This window comes from Myodes glareolus, chromosome 8 (genome assembly GCF_982192425.1).
Source record: "Myodes glareolus chromosome 8, mMyoGla1.1, whole genome shotgun sequence".
Taxonomy (NCBI): Eukaryota; Metazoa; Chordata; class Mammalia; order Rodentia; family Cricetidae; genus Myodes; species Myodes glareolus.
The window spans coordinates 100,762,991-100,787,026 of NC_142033.1; the positions used below are offsets into that span (position 1 = coordinate 100,762,991).

The window sequence follows — 24,036 nt, forward strand, 5'->3', positions numbered from 1 at the left end:
CAGGGCTACATAGAGAAACCTATCTGGTGGTGAGTGGAGGGAGAAGGCTAGGGTGGAGCGTGGTGGTACATACCTTAAGTCTCAGCCCCGCATCTAAGTCTGGTGTACAGGGCAGGTTCTAGGCTGGCCAGGGTTCCATAGTGAGACTCTGTCTTAAAAATCAGTGTCTAGGGAGCTCCTGGTACTGTAGCTCAGTGATACAGTGCTTGCCTATCATGCATTAATGCCTCTGTTCAATACCCAGTACACACCACAACCCCCGCCCCCAAAAAAAGAAAGTTCTCTTTGGGCTGAAGGGGTGACTCAGTAAAGAATAAAAACTAGATGTGGTGTATATTTGTGATTCCAACCTTGGGGAGCTGGAGACAAGGGGATCCCTGGGGCTGGAGAAACTCAATTGTTAAGAGCACTTGCTACTGCTGTAGAGGGCTGGAGTTGGGTTTCTAGCATCCTCAAACACCTGTAACAACAGTTCTAGGTGATCTTGTTCCCTCTTCTGACCTCCCCTGGCCCCTAGCCCCACACACAGATACACAGATAAACACGTAAATAAAGTAAAACTAAATCTTAGAAAAAGGTAAATAGTATTGCTGAGGGTGTCGTTCAGAGCTGTCTTCTACCTCCATGTATACACACGTGTTCACCCACTTATGCACATACACTACATTAAAAATGTGTAAAAAGGCTGAGGAGATGGCTCATTGACTAAAACACTCACTGTACAAGTATGAAGGTGGAGTTGAGCTCCCAGCACTCATGTCAAAGGCAGACCAGCGCTGGGGAGGCAGAAGTCTCATGGCCTGTTCATTCGGCTTTCTGTTGCTGGGGTAAACACCGTGGCCAAAGACAGCTGGGGCAGGGAAGGAAGGGTTGATTTTGCCAACCTCACAATCACAGCCCATCTTGGAGGAAAATTGACGCCTGCTCCCCGTGCTTTCCTTAGTTCTGCTTTTTTATATGTCCCATAACCACCTGCCCATGGTGGACTGGGCGCTCACATGTCAATCATTAATCAAGAAACACCACAGGCCAATCCAGTAGAAACCTTTTCTCAGTTGAACTTCCCTGTTCAGATGACTCTGGCTTATGTCAGGTTGTTAAAAACTAAGACCACCTGAGCAAGCTAGCAACATGTAATAGCCAGACAAACATGCTCTTGGCTCAGGCAAGAGGCTCTTCATTGATGAAGAGCCTCTTGTAAGGTGTAAGGTGGAGAATGGTAGGGAAGAACCCAGTGTCAACTTTGGGCCTGTACACACCACTCTCACACACATATACACACATGTGGGCACACATAATGTGTCTAAAGAGAGTTTTCCATGTTGCAGACATTCTAGTTGATTTCCTTTTGGAGGTGGCCCTGCCCTTGTGCTGGGAATCTCTTGGAGTTTAGTGTCTTTGCATTTACTTTGAGGCTAGCCTGAGCCACCCGGGGTTTCAGGATCCTGTGTCAATACACTCGCAGGAGAGGGGAGAATGAGAGTGCTCCCTCAGGAGCTGCTGTGCTGACTAGGCTGGCACCGTGGGCCCTTCAGCTGAGGACCTAGCTATGCTCTGAGGTCCAGGTGATCAGCAGGGGCCACAGAGCCTGTGGGAGGTAGCCAGGAAAAACTGCCCCGTGGAGAGGACCTTTCTGTCCTCTCAGTGATGAATCAGCTAGGATGTCCATGGAGTTGAAGGGGCCACAGCAGCTGTGCTGGTGGGAGGAGCCAGGACCTGCACCCTTTCTCACGCTGAGAGCGTAGTACACGCGTATTTGCATCCTGGAAGCGCACAGAAGCTCCCACAGCCAGCATTGACAGTGTTCCGGAGGCCAGAGTGCAAGCTAGCAGTGTGTGACTCTGCCTCCATGCTGACCTGGCCCTGCCTCTCTCTCTCCCCCTCAGTGCACTGTCCAGGTGAAGTTAGAGCTGGGGCACCGTGCCCAGCTGCGCAAGAAGCCCACCACTGAGGGCTTCACCCATGACTGGATGGTCTTCGTACGTGGCCCTGAGCAGTGTGACATCCAGCACTTCGTGGAGAAGGTCATCTTCCGACTGCATGACAGCTTCCCCAAACCCAAGCGTGGTGAGTGCCCCCCTTTCCCTGGTCCTCCCTACCAGTGCCCCTCCAATTCCAGCCTGGTGGTGTGACTAGTGACTGCCCCACCCACTCATGGGAACTGGAATAGCCAAGAACCAGCGCAGGCCAGAAGCAGTCAGGGTTATGGTTTAAGAATTCTGAGGGTCTCACTGGGTAGACAAAACCACTGTTAAGAGCAGCCCCATGCCCAGCAGTAGATGGCCAACACAAAATGAACTCAGTGGTATTTTGGGAGGGTTTTTTCCCTTTTGTCTCACAGTGCTTTGGGTTCTCCCTCTTACAGATCTTTGACTTGTTACTTGTGGGATTTCTTTGTGTGTGAACGTGTGTGTCTCAGCATCTGTACCTATTTCTTGTGCTTTCTCTTTAGCTCCTTTTTTCCCTTACTGTTTGCTTTTTTCTATTCTGGTTTGTTTGTTTTTGTTTTATTTTGTATTGTTGCTTTTAGATGCCTGTTTGTATTCTAATGAGAGAGGGGAAGAAAGAATGTGGATTTGGGTGGGTGGGGACATTGGGGGGGAATCTGAGAGGAGTTGGGGGAGGGGAAACTTATCAGAATATAATGTATGAAAGAATCTATTTTCAATAAAAACCGTATACTCTTTAGGGTAGGATTACAGGCACTCCTATATCTACTGTCCTTGCATATGCATCTCTTTCTGGGTACCATTTTACTGAAGCTGCAGTGCCTGCTTCCCATCACTCTTCTCCACATTTCCCTACTTGCCTCAGGAGTAGCTTCCCCGGGAGGGTGGGTGGGTGGGGACAGTCTGTTGGGATTTGTGGAAGGTTGTCCTGGCAGACTTTGGCAGGTGGTCTCTGTCAAGTGTGTGTGTAGGGTGGGTCGCCTTCTGCGCTGCTGAGTCTCTGCTCTGCTCAAGCTGACCACGGCCCTGCCCCTCACTGGGGGATCAGCTACCAATAAATACTGTTTCCTTGGGTGTGTTAGTAATGGACAGAATGCTTTTCTGTAGTGAAGATCTATTTCTTTAGATGGAGAGAGCTGTTGCCGGACCGTTTACCTTTGACATTGCTATGTGGACTGTAGCTCATGGATATTGACTATGGGCTTGCAATAGGTGATAGATGTCACATTGAAGGTTATGCTTGGGGCCAAGCACTTCTAAGGGCAGCGGGAGTTTCTTTTTTCTGCTTTACTATTTTTTTCTTTTTCTGGCTTTGTGCTGTCCATCATAATTTTCCCCCTTTGCTCATCTTCTCTATTTCTACCTGCCTTTCTTCTTCCTTCTCTTCACGTACCTATCTATGACCTGCCTGCCACTTAGCATTCCATCGCCCACCCACACCCACACATTTGTCACCACTCTCCCCACCCATCCATCCTAGCTGCCTGCGCTCTCCCCTACCTGCCTGCCCACCCATCCATCCTTCTAGCCATCTACTTACCCACTTGCCCACCTAGCCACATGGCCATCCACCCATCCGCTCTCCTCATCTTCCCCCAGCACCTTGGTTTCCTCCATCTTAGAATGTAGCAGGCATGGCTGCCTCGCATAGCAGGTGTTCTTGGACGTGTCAGACAGGCGCCTATCTCCTGATAGCCCTCATGGGTGAGCAGTCAGCTCAGTGGTGCAGGCTGCCCGTCAGCTGGCTGCAGTGGTGCATTCCCTGCAGCCTCTGTACTCTAGAGAGTCATACATTGATGAATATGCCTGGACTATACGATGAGACCCTGTGTAGCTATCTAGGCTAGTCCTGCTCGTGCCCAATGCCAAGCTCACATCAGTTGCTTTGTCTGTGGGACTGGCATCTGCAGAGACCTGAGTCCTCCACAGTGTTTACTGAGTACACATGACCTCTTTCCCTGTCAGCTTTGGCTGGTGGCTGAGGACCTGTGATATAGACTTGTCTCTCCAGGAACCTTCACAGCACTCTGGGGGTGGCTGCCCCTCACCCACCATGGTTCTACACTCATGCTCCAGCGTTGGGGGTGGTGGACAGTGAGACTGATTGTACAGATGGCAGCTCTGACTGCAGATCAGGCTAAGGGTGGTGCAGCTGGCTGTTGTCTGGACCTCACCTCCGAGTTACTCTTTGGAGAGCACTTGAGGTCATTGCAGGGTCAGAAGGCAGGTGCTTTTCATCATTTGTGGTTCCCTGAGCCTCCTGAGTGCCCCACCCTGCCCCGCAGTGACATCTTCTGTGGCCTGGACTTGCTTTTTCCCTGGGTGTATTTGTCTGCCCTCCCTTCATCCTGTAGAGTTTGTGGTGCATTGCAACTATCCTCAGGCCTCTCTCACAAGATGCTCCTCTGTGCCCTCCTCCTCTGCGCCCCTCCCACTCTGGGATCTTGAGGGGCTGTTAATGAGGAGGTAGTTTCTAGTCAGCCCTGGCTCACTGGAAAGGCCATTGCCGCCCAGCCACACTGCTGGTGAGGTTGGACCTTTATTGTTAGTTGTTTTTTTTTTTTTTTCTTGAGCCTAGGCAGGCCTCGAACTAGCTCTGCAGCTGAAGATGACCTTGAACTCTTGACCGCCCTGCCTGCTTCTGCTGCTGGTGTGCTGGGGTGACAGGTGTGAATATACCAGACTGCCACACCCAGGTGGTGGAGGCCAGGGTTTATGTTCCTTGGGTAAAGACTACCAAGTGAGCCAGGCCCAACCTGTTGAGATAGGGAGTCACTATGTCACCCAACTTGGCTTCAAACTTTGTGGCAGTCAGCATGAGCCACCACTGCCTGGTTCATGATTTTTTAATTTTCTTGAGTCAGGGTCTTGTACCCCAGCCTAAACTGACTTCCAGTTTGTAGCTGAAAATGACCTTGAACTTGTACTCCTGACTCTCCCCTGTCCTAGAATGCTGTGCTAGGAGCCCAGCACAGCCCAGCACAGCCCAGCACAGCCCAGCACAGCCTAGCACAGCCCAGCACAGCCCAGCACAGCCCAGCACAGCCCAGCACAGCCTAGCACAGCCCAGCACAGCCCAGCACAGCCCAGCACAGCCCAGCACAGCCTAGCACAGCCCAGCACAGCCTAGCACAGCCCAGCACAGCCCAGCACAGCCCAGCACAGCCTAGCACAGCCCAGCACAGCCTAGCACAGCCTAGCACAGCCCAGCACAGCCTAGCACAGCCCAGCCCAGCACAGCACAGCACAGCCCAGCACAACCCAGCCCAGCACAGCCCAGCACAGCACAGCACAGCCCAGCACAGCACAGCGCAGCGCAGCACAACCCAGCACAGCCCAGCACAGCACAACCCAGCCCAGCACAGCACAGCACAACCCAGCCCAGCACAGCACAGCACAGCACAACCCAGCCCAGCACAGCACAGCACAGCACAGCACAGCACAGCACAGCACAGCACTCTCCTTTACCACTTGAGCTCTAGGAGCCTCCTCTCATTCCAGAGCAGCCAGGCTCATGTTTTAGCCATGCCCACTTTGCCTGGCAGTCCACCTGCTTCTTTCTAGTTCACTGAGGAGCCCATCCCTGACCCCTGCTCCTGCTCACTGGCTTTCATGCCCTAGTGCCTGACATGTGATTACCAAACAGCTGTCAGTCACCTGGGTTCTGCCGCTCCCGCTCACTTCATGCCCAAGCGGCTTCCATTGAATTTACTTATCTTTAACATTGTATTCTTTGAATATTTTACCAGTTTTACATTTCTCATTCTGTGTGTGTGTGTGTGTGTGGGTGTGGGTGTGGGTGTGGGTGTGTGTGTACCAGAGTGCAGGTGCCCCATTAGGCCAGAAGAGGCATTGGATCCACCTGGGGCAGGAATTAAAGATAGTTGTGAGGGTGCTGGGAACTGAACTGAGATTCTCTGCAAGATCTGTCATTTCTCCAGCTCCTTTAAAAAAAAAATTGCGTTGATTGATTTATTTTGTGTGTGTTAGGGGAGGGGTGCTCATGGTGCCTGTGTGGAGGTAGAAGACAGTGTTTTCTCTTCTACCATGTGGGTTCCAGGTCAGTTCCATGGCAGGCTCCTTTTCCTTCTGAGTCATCTTACTAGTCCAGATTTCAGTTTCCTTTTTGCCTTGTGAGCCTTTGTGGCACAGGGAGTCCCTGCAGAGCCCTGTCTGTCCCTGCTGGACACTGAAGGAAGGCGTGAGGTCTTTTTAGAACCTTAAACACACAGGAGGGCTTCTTCCTCTACATGGATGGGCTGAGATGTGAAAAACTTGCAGAGATTCCCCCTGAGCAGCTAGTGACCTGGAGGTCAGAGACCTTGAGAATCCAGACCTCTCCTGCTGGGACGTGACCTTCCATACACGAGACTTAAAGGTCCTGTTGAGAGGTGTTGGGGTTAGAGTATGTGGGCAGGGATGAGGCTCAGTGGTGACTGTAAATGGAGATTTTCCTGTCCTGACCGCCCAGTTCTAAATAACCACTCAGAGGCTTCGTGTTATAAATGCTCGACCGAATTGCTTAGGCTTATTACTAACTAGTTCTTATCACCGAACCCGTTTCTAGTAACCTACATATTGTGACGTGGCTAGTGTCTTCACCTGTCTTCTAGCATGTCTGCTTCCTGTGCGGCTGACTGGCATCTCTCTTGATTCCACTCTCCTTCCCATCCTGTTTGACTTTCCTGCCTAACTTCCTGTCCAGCTACTGGCCTGTCTGCTTTCTAACCAATGAGAATAATATATCCGTAGTGTAAAAAAGGATTGTTCCAGCCGGGAGGTGGTGGCGCACACCTTTAATCACAGCACTCGGGGCAGGGGCAGGCGGATCTCTGAGTTTGAGGCCAGACTGGTTGGTCTACAAGAGCTAGTTCCAGGACAGGCTCCAAAGCTACAGAGAAACCCTGTCTCAAAATACCAGAAAAAAAAAAAAAGAAAGAAAGAAAGAAAGAAAGAAAGAAAGAGAAAAAAAAGGAAAAGAAAAGGGTTGTTCTCAGCAGGTAACAGGACTTTTCTTCTCTGCCCTCCATCTTGACACAGACCTCATTGAGAAGTGCTCTGAAGCTCTCAGACTGTCAGTGAGTTGGGCAGTAGAGAGTCTGGTTTGTTTTTCTAAGGAAGATGTAGAGAGACTGGCTTGCCTTAGCCAGTGGCACGTGGTAGCTGCTTTCTGAACTGCTGTCTGTGGAGAGTCCTAGAGATAAGACTAAAGCAAAGCAGCTTGTAGCTTGGAGGAATGGAACAAGATTTACACCCAGTGTGTGAGGAACACTGGACTGAGCTTTGTGTGTGTGGAGGGGGTGACTTTTGGCCATTGCTTGCTCACTGGGACTGGGCCCTAGGAACCAGTGCCTATCTTTGGAGAGTCTAAGAGTGGTGAAGTACCTTGCAGGTAGCTGGAGCCAGGAGGTGGTCCCTGGGGTGGTGGAGAGCCACAGTGGACACCTTGAAGGGGAGCCAAGTGCAGGATTCAGGTGATGGGTTGATTGGTTTGTTGGCTGATTGACTGAGCAGAAGCTGCCCAGCAGGACCTGGTGCCGGACAGTACAGGGTGGGTAACAGCAAAGAAACCCTACCTGCAGCACTTAGTGCGCAGTGGGCCCATTGTGAGTGTTGGCAGGTTTGGAACTTGACCAGAAAACAGCCGGGTGACCTTGAGTGTGTGAGGGGGAGCCAGAACTGAGGACCTTAGGAGAAACAGTGGGGGAACAGGCACCAAGACTGGGGATACTAGGAGAAACAGTGGGGGGATGTGCACTAAGACCGGGGACACTAGGAGAAACAGTGGGGTGTGGTGCTTTAAGACTGAGGATACTAGGAGAAACAGTGGAGGGACGTGCATCAAGACTGAGGACACTAGGAAGAACAAACAGTTCAGGCACCAGGAGGCCAAGGTATCTCCAGCAGGAAGCCTGTATGGGGAATGGAAACCAGACTAGTGGGAACCAGGAATTGAGCCACATTCTCCACCTCCATCAGTTCAAGGATGCTGCCCTCCCAGGAAAAAGCAGGGGTGGTGGTTGCTGCAGTGGCCTGACATTGTCCTAGTCCCTCTGCCCCAGGAACACTGCGGTGAATGGAGAATGAATGAACAAGCATAGGCATTACTTTGTGGCTGTAGTGACTCATGTGCAGACCCTGCTGTCCCCAGGAAGTGCTGGTGCAGGTGTCCCCAAGCTACTGCTAGCACAGGGAACACAGGGTAACCCTGGAGGAAACAGTGAGTGTGCTGCACAGCCCAGCCATGGCAGAGGAGGGAGAAGGGAGTCTTGGGCCTGCCTGTCACATGCCTGCCCTGCAGCTCCAGTCCTGAGGAGCCACAGGCTAGCCTAGCCCTTGCAGTTGCGTGCCTGGGTCCCATGCAAAGCTGTCCGCCCAGTCACGCCTTCAGGGGTTCCTAAGCCCCACAAGTCACCTGCTTGCTGAGTCTCCACAGTCACACAAAGTGTAGAAGGTCATTATCATCTCCTTCTGACTCCTGCCGGCTCCCTGTCCCCTTCATCTTCCTTTCTCCTTTCTCTTTTGCTTCCATGACTACTGTCTTTGAGCAGCGTCACGTGGGCAGGGTGTATGGAGACTGGGTAGACAGTAGGACAGGCTTTTCAGGCTGGTGTGTCTGAGGATCTTAGGAAGGTGCCCCTGAGCCCCTTGCCTGGCATTCTTGGTGCCAAGGTGCTTGTCACTGGATATACCCTCTGCTGACCATGCAGAGGCTCTGCCTTGCCTTCTTCCTGACCCTGCTCTGCCCTGTCATTTCCCAGAAGCCCTGGCCTGGAGCTCCAGTGTCCCTGGAGCCAGGTCTCCTGCAGAGCAGCCTAAGGACCTGGAGGGGCGGTGGTGGGCTGATGGAAGATTTTTTTACTCTCTTTGCAGTGTGCAAGGAGCCCCCCTACAAAGTGGAGGAATCGGGCTATGCAGGCTTCATCATGCTCATCGAAGTGTACTTCAAAAACAAGGTGAGAGACTGGGTGGGTGGGGGTGGAAAGTATCTGTGACTATGGGTGGAGCAGGACAGTGTGTGAAAGAAATGGGGTTGGGGCAAGCATCTGTCAGCCCAGCTCAGAAGCTAAGGCAAGGATCATGGTCCCAGCCCACACTGCCTAGGGGGACATTGACAGGAAGAAAAGCAGAAGCAAAACTGGAGGTTGAACCAGCTTCAGTCCCTATTAGCCCAGAGGAGCAAGTAGATATTAGGCCACCTGATCTAACGGAGCAGAGTGGGAATGGAGAAGGACACAGAACTCTCCAATCCAGTGAACTGGGCAGGACTCAGAGAAACAGAAATTGCAGCCTGAGGTGGGGGTATGCATGCAGCTGAGCAGGGAGGCGGGGTTTTTGCATACAGCTGGGCAAGGTGGGGAGATGTTTATGCACGCACACAGTGTGACAGGGAAGCACATTTAGCTACTCTCTGTAGGAGCAGTCTCAGTAGGGGACCAGTTTGTAGACTATCAACACCCAAGGGGAGAACTTGTAATTGCTGTGTGGTGTGTCCCCCAACTAAGACTTTCCTATCCCTCTGAGCCTGAGGCTATGGAGTTAGGAAAGAACCCCACTCTCCTGCACAGACCTACTGATTCTCTAAATGCCCTAGGCTGGCAAGTGGGGAGGCTGGAGAAGTGTTGTCAGTGCTCCTGAGTACGTGGGGCATACAGGAGTAGTGGACATGCAGAAAGGAAATTCTTTTCAACAGCCTGCATCTGTCCTGTTCCCTCAGCGGCACACAGCAGTCAGCATTGGCACAGGGCACCCAGGCATTTTCCTCCATAGTTTTCACTCTGTATGCTGGGAATCTGCGCTGTGCCAGTTTTTTTTTTTTTATAATTCTCTGTATTTCTTATAAGTATTTACTCTGTGTACACGCTTGTGCAAACACGCACTCACTTAGAGGCCAGAGGACAGCTTGTGGTAATTGGATTCTCTCCTTTTACCAGGGGACTTTTTAGCTTGAACTCAGGCCTTCAGGGTTGGCAGCAAGCACTTTCACCCAGTGAACCTTCTTACACGCCCTCTTTCTGTTGTTTGGAGGTCTGTGATACCTTGTGGACCCCTGAATGGTGGCACAGTGAGAGTATGTTTTCCTGAGTTGTGTATGTGGGTATGCTTACATGTGCATACGTGGAGGCCAGAGTGTGTCTTCAGAGACTCAGTGGCTCTCTGTCCTACCGTGTGAGAACATGGCCTCTCACTGACCTGGCTGCAGTGAGCTCCAGGCTCACTGTCTCCCAGTTTTCAGGCTCATGCTTGTGAATAAAAACTAACACTGAAACTGCCTGCCCAGGCCCAGATGTGTAGTGTGGGAGCATCACACTTCATTCTGTTGGAAAAGGCCTCTGCTGCTTAGGGTTCTTGTTCCCTCTGAAGCCCCAAGTCTTGAGTCCTAGTTTATATCAGGCCTGCAGGAGATTTGAGAGTGGCAACGAACCATTCTGTTGGCAGGGACTTCTGGGGACTGGCTCAGGTGTGCGGCCTCATGGGACCAGGTACCATTTCAGTGGATTGTAAGCACGCCAAGTCTCAGCCGTGAGTTCCTCCCTGCAGCCCTCAGTGACTGAGCATTAGGACACACACGGCAGTCCTTCCTGCTATGGTCTAGGCACGGGCCAGGGGGCTGTTACCTGTCTTGGGGCAGTTGAACCACTTCTGGGCTGGTCACAAGTGTCACAAGTGTCCGTGGCATCTGTGGGCATCTCCCTGCTGGCCAGACATGTGGGATGGCTGGACTCTGGTTCCTAGGCACTGTTCCTAACCCAGCTCCCCACAGCCCTCTGAGGGTTGCACTGAAGCCTGTTGTGTTCATGGCTGGGGAGACTGGTGAGTGTATCATGCCATGGAAAGCACAGTGCTCTGAGCATAGGTAGGGTCTTGATTTTGTGGTGATAAGTCCCCTCTACTCCTCCAGTAGCCAGAATCATTTGGCTGTCAGAGGACAGGGTGGTCTGACTTTGATTGCAAGGTTGTAGTCAGATATGATGTCCCTGTGTCCTTACATGCTGTTGGTATTCCCAGTTTTCAGGGGTGGGACAACACGGAGTTCCTAGACTGGGGCGCTGTGCAGTGGCCTGGGTGGAGGCTGTTTTCCCCTGTTGCTGTCCCCCAGTCTATCTGAGGCACATCGTAGGGTGGGGCTATCATCTGTGTCCTGGTGTCCTTGGACAGACCTCATGCTGAGGGTGGCCAAGCACCATTTAAAATAAAGGGAGTGTCAAACTCCTGGTGTTTCTTAGTTACTTTAGCCACGGTGGGATGAATCAGGGCCACTGGGCGGCACCCAGCACATTCCTTTGCTTCAAAAGCAGAGCTGTGTCTGCACCTGGCTGGTCAAGTGTGTCAGCGAGATGGGGTGGGCTGCACTATGAGCTTGATCTCTGCTTCTCAGGCTCCTTAGGGAGGGGCTCTCAAGCTTCCAGCAGCCCTCGGGTGTGATGAAGTACAGGCTGAGCTGGTTGCTCCTGTGCCACCATGCCCTCTGGGCCCAGAGCTCAAGGTGTCTGTGTACAGGTCTGCTTCATCCCACAACCACGCCAGGTACCAAGGCAACTCTGCCCCTACGTCCTGTCCCTAGGGGAGAGGTACTGTCCTGGGACCTCAGGAAGGTGCAAGACAAGTAGTTGAAGTTCTCTGTCCCTGAGTGTTCTTCAGGGATCCCTAGGGCTTCATATGAGCTGCAGGTCAGGCGCTGTCATGAACCCCTTGTTGTCTCTGGGCTGCTGATCATGCACAGTGTTAGGTCCCCATATGTCCTGGGGCAGTTCTTGGCTCTGACTAACTCATCACGGGTTCTCAAGTGGTGAGGCTCTCTCTTGGAGTCTGTATGCACATCTATATGGTGGTTTCCTGCCTGTGCACACACTCCCAGGACAAAGGCTGGCCCAGGGAATTGTGTTCTGTCAGGAGTGAGTTCCCTGGAGGGAGCAGCCTGAGCTGTGGTCACACCAACAGTGCTTAAGCTGAGCATGGTCCTGCCTCTTTATCACCCATGCTGTAGATATTGGCATGCTGAGACAGGGAGAGGGGTTGCTCTGAGTTTGCAGCTCAGAGCCCTGACAGCACTGTGGTCTGCAGGTTGTGTTCCCACGTTGCCTTATGGATCTCTCCTGGGGAGATTTGCTGAGGATTCATTGCTGTGGAGGAGTGTCAGTTTAGCACCACACTGGAAAAATTTTGAGCCAGGACCTAGTGTAATCAAGAGCTTTCTGACTATAGGCCTACACCATTCTCCACCATCTCCAGCCTCAGGGTGGCGCCAGGCCAGTCACACAGCTGTGGTTTGCATCTTGCTCTGGGTGGCTGCTAGACATGTAGGTGACACACTGGAGGCACTCAGATCTACCTGCCACCGTATCCCTGATGTGTGGAACTGCATGTGACGTGCAGATATACATGGTCCTGAGACGTTATCAGAATGGGAGAGATCTAAAGCACAAGACATCAGTGTTCTTGGAGGCCTGGCGGGATTACCGGGCATCCCCCACCTTAACAACAGCAGAAAAAAAACACAGGCTCTGGTTGCCATACTATACTTGGATCTCAGGACTGAGGGTGCCACAATGGCTAGGTAACCTCTCAGGATCTCAGGCTTAGGTTCTGATGGGTTAGTGGGCAAGGGCCCCTTGCTTTGTGGTGCATTCCATGCACATCTATTCATGTGTTTCTGGGGCTTTCAGGGCCAGCTCTATTTAGAGACTGGATAGTCATTCCCAGGGGAAACCAGGTTTTTCATACCAGCCCTTTTGTCTCTGGCCAGTGGGTGACTTTGTATGTGCCTTTTTAAAGATCCCTCATTTAATGTTGTCTGTTGATTGTGGACATCATTGAGGTGGCTGAGCCGCCATTCCTGACCTGCCTGAACCATGCTGAATCTAACAATGTTTATCAGGATGTAGAGAGCACCATGGATGTTTGCGTGTGGTCAGCCACACCTGAGGTCCATCCCTCCTGTCTCCTGCACTCAGCATACTCTCAGAGGCTACTTTAAACACCCTGTTGTCAGAAAGGATGAGATTTGTCAAGAGGACACTGGCAGCAGACAGGTTTGTTGCATGTCAGGCTGTCCTGCGGAAGTTACAGACATGGGACCCATGGGTCAGCCCTGGAGCTTTTCACCTGTTGTTGGGAATGCTCAGCCATGCCAGCTCTCTGTGTAAGCCATGGTCCTCCCCAAGGACGGATGGATGGATTCTCTTGTTGAGATTCTTGCCATTCCCTATTGGATCACAGGGCTGGCATCTTCTGGTCACTGGTAATTTCTCATTAGAGAACATGCTCCATTCTCAGATCTGCTGTTGCTGCAAGCTCTTTGTGTATCCTGGCCTGGTGCAGCCAGCAGGTTGTCTTCTTCTGTCTGCAGTTGTTTTCTTATTTGTGTCCTTATGTACAAAGATCACACCTTTCTATGAAATTTGGCTATCTGATTGCTTTTTCAAGACAGGGTTTCTTTTCTGAGCTTAAGACCAGGCTGGCCTTGAACTCAGATCCACCTAACTCTCTCTACCGAGTGCTGCGATTAAAGGTGTGCACCACCAATGCCTGGCATGGTTTTTCCATATATATATATATATATATATATATATATATATATATATATATATATATATATATATTTTTGTGTGTGTGGAATGACTGTGGTATCAGGTCTGTGACTCAGTTGCTGTCTGAGGTCATAGAGGCTGTTTTTGTTAGGGTTTCTATTGCTGCGACAAAACACCATGATCAAAAAGCAAGCTGGGGAGGAAAGGATTTATTAGGCTTAGACCTCAGCATTGCTGTTCATCATCTAAGGAAATTGGGACGGGAATTTAAGCAGGGCAGGAGCTGATGTAGAGACCATGGAGGGGTGCTGCTTACTGGTTTGTTCCCCATGGCTTCCTTGCTCAGACTGCCTTCTTAAAGAACCCAGGACCCAATGTGGGCTGAGCTCTCCTGTATTGATCACTAAATGAGAAAATACCCTACAGCTGGATCTCATGGAGGTATTTCCTCAGCTGAGGCTCCGTCCTCTGATGTCAAGTTGACACAAAACCAGCCAGTACAGAGGCTGACCCTGAACACTACACAACTTTCACCTGTGGACTAATTTGGTGCTGGGGAAGGAGACTGGGCTTCACACATGCCTGGAAATGTGTTCAGCTGTGGAACCCCCACTCTCCAGGGACAGTGTGTTTTCACACTTGTTTGTTTTTTGAGACAGGGTCTCACTATGTAGCCCTGACTGGCCTGGAGCTTGCTATGTAGATCAGACCCCAGCTGGCCTTCCATTCACAAAGATGAGTCTGTCTCTGGTGTCCTGGGATCAATGGCTTATGCCATCATGCCCAGCTTCATTTTTATGTACGTACATTTTATTATGCTTACTTTTTTTTTAATTTACTTATCTTTATTTGATGTACATTGGTGTTTTGCCTACAGGTATGTCTGTGTGAGGGCATCAGATCCCCTGGAATGGGGGTTATAGACAGCTATAAGCTGCCATGTGGGCATTGGGAATTGAACCCAGGATCTTTGGGAGAGCAACCAGTGCGCTTAACCACTGAGCCATCTCTTAAGCCCATATGCTTACTTACTTTGTGTGTATGCTCATCAGGAGGCCAGAGCTCAACATACGAAAATTCATTCTCGCTTTTTACCATATGGGTCCTGGGGATCAAACTCAGACTTGGCAGTAAGCACCTTTACCTCTGGGATCATCTTGTTGAACTGTTTGGTTTATTTTAATACAGCACAGGGTCTCGGCACAGGGAGTGATACCTCCCACAGTGGGCAGGTCTTTTCCTAATCAAGACAGTCCGCACGGGCATGTCAGAGTCCTGCTTCCCAGGTACCTCCAGATCTTACCGATGTAATGGCCTCACAGCTGCGGCTTCAGTAGGTTCATTAGTGCTGAGCTTAGGTGCATGTGCATGTGTAGGGTTTTCCGTGTGTCCTTCTGTCACCTACAGCCAGCTCGTCGTTGCTCTGGTGAGTACTCACCTTGCTCCTGGTTTAGGGCAAGTTTCCAGTTATTACTATTGAGTGGGACATCTGTTATGGGTCTTTGTAAATGACCATTATTGGATTAAGGAAGCCTAGTTCTAAAACTAAAAAACAAACAAAAGCTTTTCCTGTCTTTGTACACATGATCCTGCGCAGTGTCTGCACACAGCACCTGTGAGTGCAGGGACCTCAGCAGCGTCTGCGTCAGTTCAGTGGGAGCTTTCGTATGTCACACCTACCCCTACCTTCCTGTGCAGTTCTCTTTCATGATGAAGAGGTATTAAACTTTGTCAGAGACTTCTTTTTTCTGCCACTATCAAGAACACCCTGAGGCTGCTCCCTTCCTGTCACCAGTGCACCACTGCAGGTGGCTTTGTGTGTTCTGCCTTGCAGCCCTTGGCCTCTCCTTGGGTGTGTGATGTATACCGTCTTCAGAGCTTGAGTCCGCTTGCTTGCCTAGTGTTTTGCCAGGGTACTTGTGTCTGTGTTCATAGGCAGTGTCAGTTGGTGGCTTCCTGTGGTGTCCTTGGTTTCTATATGGGTTGATACCTGTCACATAGACTGTGTTAGGGAGTGGTTGCTCCTCGTCTTACCCTGCTGAGCTCAGTAGGATGAGCTGTTGTGTTTGCATGCTTCGTAGTGTGTGCCAGGGAGGCTTTGTGGTCCTAGGTCCTGTCTGTCTGGCAGGATATGTTTATAGTCCCAAGCTGGTCTAGAATCCACTGTCCTCCTGCCTCAGCCTGCCCAGTACTGAGATGCAGGTGTTACCTCTGGCCTGTTGTTTCCAGGGAACCTGACAGTGCCTGAGTCTCTTGTGTGTGGTGGATCTTTTGAGAATTTCTACTTTTTTGTGTGAGGGAAAAATTTCATTGAAAAGATACATTTTATGTGTTTGAGTGTTTGTTTGCATGTCTGTGCACCACATGTGTGCCTGGTACCCAAGGTGACCAGAAGAGGGCATTGGATTCCCTGGGCCTAAGAGACTGATGGGTGCTGGGAACCAAACCTGGATGCTATAGCTTCTGAGCTAGCTCTCTTGTGGCTGGTGTACTTTGCTGTAGGAAGATGCTTGTTTTCTCCAGGTGACTAATCTGTCCGTGCACATTGTTCATAGTGTCCCCTTAGAGTTCCACTCTACTGTGTGTGCTGTGTGTTTGGTGTGTGAAGGCCGCAGGTCAACATAAGTGTCTTCCCTGTCTTGCCCCTCATTTTAAGAAATTATTTTTACTTTATCTTTTAAAAAATAGCTTTCTTATTTATGCACATTGGTGTTTTTCCTGTCTGTGTGTCTATGTGAGGGTGTCAGATCCCCTGGAACTTGAGTTACAGACAGTTGTGATCTGCCATGTGGGTGCCAGGAATTGAACCCAGGTCCTCTGGACGAGCAGTTGGTGCTCTTAATCACTGAGCCACTTTTCCAGCCCTTCTGTTCCTTAATTTTTGACACAGGGTCTCACTCCCTGAACCTGAGCTCCCTGGTGGCTGGACAGGCTGATGGACAAACTCCAGGGCCCTGTCTGTGCTTCTCCATGGCTGGAGCCTGGCTCTCACATTTGGGTCTTTGTATGTTCTGTTTTAGGAAGCTATCTTATTTTATGGGCCTTTGTTTGTTTTTAATGTACAAGTGTATGTGCCTGAGTGTATATATGTGTGTACCATTTGTCCAGAACCCACAGGGATCAGAAGCTGGTACCGGGTCCCGTGAGTGCTCTTAACGGCCTGCTGTGCTATCTCTGCTACGGGCTGGTTACAGTGAATGTCTTCACACAAGCTAGTTGGAACTGAATGAGTCCTCCTGTCATCTTTGCTCTCAGTATAGTTTTTCTTTTTATTCTGAGTCAAGGCCTCACTCTGTTCAGGCTAGCCTGGTCTTTGCATCCTCCTCCTTCAGCCTCCTGCACACTGGATGACAAGTGCTACCTTGTGCCCAGCTCTCTGGTAACTCTTGTCTGAGTCTCTGCTTGCTGAAGAGTGTGTCACATGGTTTCGGCCTGGCATGAGGTTTTCCGGCCTCTCCCCCGTCTCCATGGAACAACTGGCAGTCCTTCTTCCTGGGGTTCTACTGCATCTTCCCGTTCTGTTGCTGAACTCTATGCTGTCGCTGGGAGCTGCTTCTCACGTTGTGATTCGGAGTGCAGCCTGTGTCCCGTCTCCACCTCACACTTTCCCTGCACCTGTTCCAGGGAACCTCAGGGCCTTACACTGGAGGGCAGGAGGCTGGGGCCAGCCAGGGTTGTGCTCAATGTCCCTGTCCTGCTCCTCTTGGGTACTGAACCAGGAAAGCCCTTCTCACAGCCACATTGATCTCTGGCTGGTTCAGAGATTGTCGTTCCCTGCTGACAACCACATGCCAGCCAGTGAGTCTCTTTCTTGGTTTAGGGTTGTGCACCTAGAAGCTGATTGATCTGACTGTGAAGATGGACAGTCCCATCTGTCCTCAGTCTCCTAGGTTCATTGTGTCCCATCACAGTCTCTCCTGGAGTCATACCCATCACACTTGCACTCTGTATAGGGGCCCACATGTTGGGTCCATAGTGGTTCTGATCCCCCAGTTTCCCAAACATGGCCTGTTGAACTCATTCTGGCAACCTCTCATCTGTTTCCAGTCTCCACCTCTGCCCCTGGATTGTCAGGCGGCGGTGTGAGGAGCCCTTGGCTCTGGCTCTGCTGTGTGTGGGTCTGGGCCTATAAACACTTGTCACTGGGCTTCGGTTTATGGGGCAAGATGTGTGAGCTGTGGCTGCTCCAAGCTTCCAGTTCTTACATAGGTCTGCTCAGGCTCCGCGCTTTGTTGAAGGGGTTCCCAGCATGTAATTCCTCACCTGAGCTGTGCACTGTACAGTTCCTGTGATTCCTCAGTATCCACAAGTCCTTCCTCCTCCTGTCTGTTGGCTTTATTTTGGGTCAGGGCTTTGTGCAGTCTGGCTATCCTCAAGTTTTGTGTGGCCAAGGATGACTGAACTCTTTTATGCTTGGGTTCATTCATTCTTTCTTCTCTTTTCTGAAAGATTTATTTTTGTTTCATGTGTATGAGTGTTTGCTTATGTGTATATCTGTGTGCCGTGTGTGTGCTGTGCCTGTACAGACCAGAAGAGGATGTTTGGTCCTCTGGAGTTGGAGTTATCAGGCCATTGTGAGTCATGCTATGGGTGCTGGGAACAAGTACTCTTAATCCAAGTCATCTCCAGGCCAGGTGGTGGGTCCCTGAGCTGTCTCAGGATGATCCCACTGTCACATGGGGTCCTCTGTCCTGCAGAGTCCGCTGCTGTTCAGTCTTCCTCTTGCTGTTACTTGACTGTCCCTCACACCCAAGGACCTCCTGTCCTCCGGTCTCTTGTCCTGTCTTCCTTCAGGAGATGACACTTCTCTCGCTGTAGCAAAAGTAGGTGCCAGTGCACATTGCTGGGGCCCTAGAGGGAAAGCTCTTTCACCAGGTCTCTGGGAAGGCCCTGTGCGTATGGGTGGTAGACCTATATGTGGCCTGATCCTGACCAGATGCCAGTGGGGCTCAGATTGTCCCTGATGCTATGGAAACCTGGGCACATAGCAAAGCCTGGTGGCACAGGTGACCCAGGGGAGGGCAGGAGAAAGCCCATAGGACATAGAGGGTACCAAAGAGCTCTGAGGAGAGTGTGACAGCTGGGTGTATGCACTGAGCAGTTGGTAGTATAGAGAAGTGTAGAATCTGTGCAGAAGTGGAGAGCAGCCTGCCAGCTGCCGGCTCGCCTGCAGCGCCTTCTCTCTACTCCCAGAATGTTTGGACGTGAGCCCTGGCGACTCAACTGGCTCAATGTGTGACCTGTAAACAGTCCACTGCGTGTCTGTAGGAGATAAGACTGTGATACCTCATCAGAGCGTCTGCAGACCAGCTCTGCAGCTGCCTTAGCGTCTTGTACATGGGCTTCCTGGTACCTCATAGATGGTCAACCTGTCTGAAGTGGTGGCTGAGGGTAGAACCCAGGCCTCTCACATGCTAAGTACATGCACTGTTATTGAGCCTCATCCAACCCAGGTGTGTGTCTGACTCTGTGTGTTTGTATCTGTATGTCTCTGTGTGTATCTGTCTCTTTTTCTCTGTGTGTATCTGTGTATGTCTGTCTGTCTGTCTGCCTGTATGGTTTTTCTGCTTTGTATCTATGTTTTACTAGTCTGTTTTGTTCAGGATTTAAATCAGCAATCAGGACAGGTCTTGGCTCTTTGACTGGGTCTCAGAGGCTCTTCTTTCCCCTCTCCTCTCTTCTCCCCTCTGCCACCTCCTATCGTTGTTCACTCTCTTTCAGTGATGCTGCTTGTCACATAAGGGCATAATGCTGAGGATGGCCCCATTACAGCATCTCTTGTGAACTTACATTTGAACCTGGATCCTCAGTCATTTCAGGCCACACTCAGAATTATCTGACTGCTAACTGCGAGTCTGTGAACCCCAGGCTCACAGCATACTGGGGTCCTCGTGGTGGCTGCTGTTCTGTCACACTCGGGGTGGGAGATGGGTTCAGGTGCTTGGGGCCAGTCTGTCCCAAAGCCCTTTATCCTGAGCTGTGTGCACTCCTGGCCTCCCTGGCACTAGCACTGGTCTGGCCAGTTGGGTGGCATTGCAGTTGTCTGAGGCTAGAGAGATGCTGGCTCGCTGCCCACTGTGGCGAGTACAGGTGGCTGCAGTGCATACACCAGGGGCCTGTGCTGAAGCTGCTTGGAGTTGAAGCAAATTGGGGATCGACTGAAGTGTCTGTGGGCCTTAAACTTGGGGGATGGTTAGCACACTGCTGACCCTCGTGTCCTGAAGTGTAGCTCTCTGATGCTGCCTCCCCAGGGAGGCCCCTGTCTCCCTCTGTCATCCCTCACCTGTCCTGAGTCAGCAGGGGTGACTAAAGTAGAGAACAGGGCCCAGCCAGGAAGAAGCTTGCTACATTGGCATGGGGACTTGAGCACCCTCGGGAAAAGCTGGGTGTATGTCCTTGTGCTCGAATAGAGACCAAGGGTAAGTTCCAGATTTGGTGAGACCCTGCCTCATAAAATAGGGTACAGAGTAACTAAGGAAGACATTTTACACACACATGTGTGTACACACATGTCCAAAAACTTAGCCTTTTCCCCCTAAGGGTCCTTGCTTGCCCTGTTGGGCCAGCTCTGCATAGCCCTTCAAGGTACTGCCAGAGAGCAGCTGCTGGAAACAATGGGGTGCAGTTGACCTGACCCGCTGGTGACTAAACTGGTGGTTAGTCCTCTTTCCTCTTCCTGTCACTGTCTCTGAGCCCCTCCCCCCACTTGTTTCTCAGATCATTTGCTGAACACCCAAGGTATCCATTTGGTGCTGTCCAGTTCCACCCACTTGGAGTGCTGGTTCATCTTGTGAGCAGTTTTCCTCAGTTGGACACTGGATCCTGAGGCTCGATGGTCCCAAGGGCACACTGTCTGAGCTCACATTTGTGCTGTGGCCAGCTGGCTGGGCCCAGACTCTGTGCTGCACAGTAGCAACTCCCTCTTCTGTCGTCCCTCCTTGGCCCACCTGTCTCCCTGATGTCCATTTTGTAGGGAATGCAGGTTGACTGCTTGGTCATCTCCACAGCCAGACAGGACCCCTCTGTGAATGGAGTGATGCCTGGGACCCAGTTAGGGGTGGCCAGGTAAGGGAGCCAGTGCAAGATGGTGGCTTCTTGTCCCATCTGTGCTAGCCTGTCCCCTCATCTTCTGCTTCGTGTTGTGGCCAGAACAAGAAGGGGGCACAGTCCTCATTCATCTAGGCCAGGCTCTGCAGAAACCCATGTCCAAACGTGAGCTCCCCATCCTCAAGGTTAGCCTCACCCCTGTTGCCCTTCACTCGCAACTCCTAGAGGACCCATCCAGTGTCAGTGTTAGTGTTAGATGAATAAGGACATCAGTGGCCACTCTGCTGCTGAGGGTTAACACATAGCTGACTGACCCTGCTGTGAGTCACCCCGAGTCTCCAAAGCTTACACGCCACCATTGAGCAAACTGTGACCTACATATCCCCAGGAAACCAGGGAGACCCTGCCCCTTCCCTCACCTACTGGAGGAGCACTTGGCAGACTGGGGCCTGCCCTGCTGCCGCTCACAGAGGTTTCCTGTCCTGTGGCCTGACGTTCTGTGTGAGGTGTTGTTTGTTTGCTAAGATTGCTTTTGTTTTCTTGGGAGCTGAGTGTTTATTTTTAAATCTCACTGGTTAGCTAACATGAAGCTCACTGTGGGTTTAAAGTTCCCGCTGCTGTCATTTGCTGGGCTGGACCCATCTCCATAGAATTGGGAGTGGGGAAATGGGGCTAAAGGCCTCTTATCCCTCAGGGAGTACTGTTCCTCCATTAGGGATGTTGAAGTATCTGTGCTCTCCCGCTAATACATCCAAAGAAGAAATCAGAGGGAGGAGGGGCTCTTGAGGCTGGCCATTGCCTACCCAAGAATCCCCAAAACCTGGTACTGCACAGACTGACTAGATACCTCCCCCTCTCCTCCTGCCATGAGTGGGGCGGGAGACTACTAGAGTCTCTGGTGTTCGGCTTGGAGGTGTCCACTCTGCATGCTCAGTACTTGGCTGCTATGGTGATGACTACTTCCCAGCAGCCATGAATGACTGCAGCAGTTACAGCTCCCAATTGGGCATTGGGCATCTTGGATGTCATGGCCCCCAGTTTACAGCCACCAGCTTTTGGACCTTCAGGTCTCAGCAGCTTCTGGAACTTTTAGGAACCAGGACTATCCCTCTTTTTCTTGTTCCTGGTTGGTTTATTTGTTCCTTCCTTTCTTTTCTTTTCTTTTTTTATTTATATTTTTTCTTTTTTGGTTTTTCAAAACAGGGTTTCTCTGTAGCTCTAGAGCTTGTCCTGGAACTCACTCTGTAGACCAGGCTGACCTCAAACTCATAGGGATCCACTTGCCTTTGCCTTCTGGGATTATAGGCATGTGCCACCACCACCTGGTGTCCCTGGTTTCTTAAACTTGCCACCATTTCCTTCCACCATGTGGGTCCTCAGGCTTGCATGGTCAAGTGTCTGTCTCTGCTGATCCACTTTCTGATTGCAAGGTGAGGTGGGTTCTGTTCTGTTTCTCTTCATGTTGCTATCTAGTTGTACCAGCACCATTGTTTGATGAGGTTGTTTTGCCTCCATGAAACTGCCCTGACACCCATGTCACAAATCAGTTGTCTGCCCTGTATCTGGGGATGGGTATTGGTATGGGAATGCTCTCCTTATCCTAGCTCTCAGGAGGTGGAATCAGGAACACTGGGAGTTCAAGGCCAGCCTGGAGTGTAGTTTGTTTACACATCACCTGGCAGTGGGGCATCAAGTCACTGTGAAAATGGTTCCTTGTGGCTTCTACACCACTGCACATAAAAAGCCTCTGGGTTTTGGTTTCTGTGGTGGCTCCTGAAGACCTCCTATGGTAAAACTGTGTTATCTGACCCCCATTTCTGCACTGCTCACAGGATTGAGACCCAATCTCTCTGGGGGTCTGTAAGGAAAGCACAAGGAGTGCCTTGCTGTATCTATAAGACTTGAAGAAGAGCAACACCTCACTGGTGTTGAAGGGAAATCCCAGAGGCTCAGCGCCCTCTCGGGAGCGAAGGGCTCTATTATTAATGGTTGGAGAGATAGGAGGCGTGGGGCAGGCTTGGGAAGGCCCTGTCTTGTCCAGTGCTCTGGCTTCCTGCTCACTGCTGATGGAATTCCATGTTCTGTGTTCTAGGAGGAACCGAGGAAGGTCTGTTTTACCTACGACCTGTTCCTCAATTTGGAGGGCAACCCTCCTGTCAACCACCTGCGCTGCGAGAAGCTCACCTTCAACAACCCTACTACAGAGTTTCGCTGCAAGCTGCTCATGGCTGGCGGGGTGAGTGCGCCTGCCCGCCACCTCTGCTCTGTGCTGGCTGCTGGCGTGGCTGGGCCTGGGTGGCCCTTAACTGGTGGGGCAGGCAGCAGCCTGAGGACCTGGAGGGGCCCATGGACAAGGGCAGACAACTACGACTCAACTGGCTGCTGAAGGAGAAGGTCGCAAAGCCACTTTCGGTGACCTAAGGTCACAGAGCATACCCAGGTGCTAGCCTAGGCCTGTGATGGTCTGGCAAGGGGTGTGAGGATATGGGGAGTGGCAGTGGGTATGGGAGCACTGTGGGGTAGTTTGTATGGCTGCCCATGGTCTTGTATGTCAGTGCACATGTGTGCATGCAGGTTATATGTGGTACCTGCTTAGGAGATCATGGTGTTCTGAGCTGTAAGCACATCATGTGGTGTATCGGGTGCAGAGGTAGAGATGGGTGGGCTGTGTGGTGTTGTGTCGTTTGGGATGTGTGTAAACGTAGGACAGAGTATGTGGTAGTGTCTGAGATGGTGTGTGTGTGTCTGTGTGTCTGTGTGTGTCTTGAGGTATGGGGGTCTGTGGTATGGTAGGACTGGGGCTCTGTGGTGCTATCTGAGTGTATGGCTAGCCCTCTCCCCCAGGTACATGTCAGCCAGCATATGTTTCTGGAGTCAGGCATCCCCTTTCTCTTGGTTTGTATAGCCAGGTCTCTCATGAACTCCCTCCTCAGAATAGAAGTGGTTGTTTCCAGGCAAAGGGTTGAGTGGGTTTCAAACCCTGTGTGCTGCCGATGAAGCTCTCTGACTGTGTGGTGGCAGGGCAGTGGCAGCCTGGGATGGACGTACAGACATGATACTACTCTGCATTCAGGTCCTGGAATAACTGAGGGTGTGTGGGTGTGTGCAGAGGCAGCTCCACCCTCTGCTGCCCTACACTAGGAACTGCGCATCCACAGCGTGTGTGGGCGTCCCCAGGGCCCCAGGTCAGCTTCTTGGGAGCGTCAGCGTCTCAGGCCTCTCCAAGCCTCTCAGGTGCCAGGGGAGGTATTACCCGAACTGTGGAGAAGGTTCTCAGGGCATCATCTGGACACAGCATAGGAGGAGCAGGGAGGGAAGCTGTGTCCAGCCGGCCTTGAAGAGAAACTGCAGTGAGGTCCTAGAGTGCTTCTAGGGAGCCAGCCAGCCAAACAGACACTTTCAGCCTCAGGTGGCCTGGCTATGGGACGATGGCTCTCAGGTGACTCCCGGGACCAGGTAACTGTGGCTCTGTGTTGTTGGCCTTCTGGGTCGTAAATATCTGTGGGGGT

At 51.4% G+C, this 24,036-nt stretch overlaps 1 protein-coding gene across 4 annotated transcripts in view; it reads left to right on the forward strand.

Annotated features, from left to right (window-relative positions):
• The window catches only part of Mllt1 (MLLT1 super elongation complex subunit), a 42,392-nt gene that overhangs the window by 6,412 nt on the left and 11,944 nt on the right, over nt 1–24,036 (forward strand). For all 4 annotated transcript variants that reach the window (XM_085692352.2, XM_085692353.2, XM_085692351.2 and 1 more), the window contains exons 2-4: nt 1,887–2,067; nt 8,823–8,905; nt 22,620–22,763. In XM_085692352.2, coding sequence (XP_085548478.1) covers nt 1,887–2,067; nt 8,823–8,905; nt 22,620–22,763 — 408 coding nt within the window. The remainder of the gene's footprint in view (nt 1–1,886; nt 2,068–8,822; nt 8,906–22,619; nt 22,764–24,036) is intronic.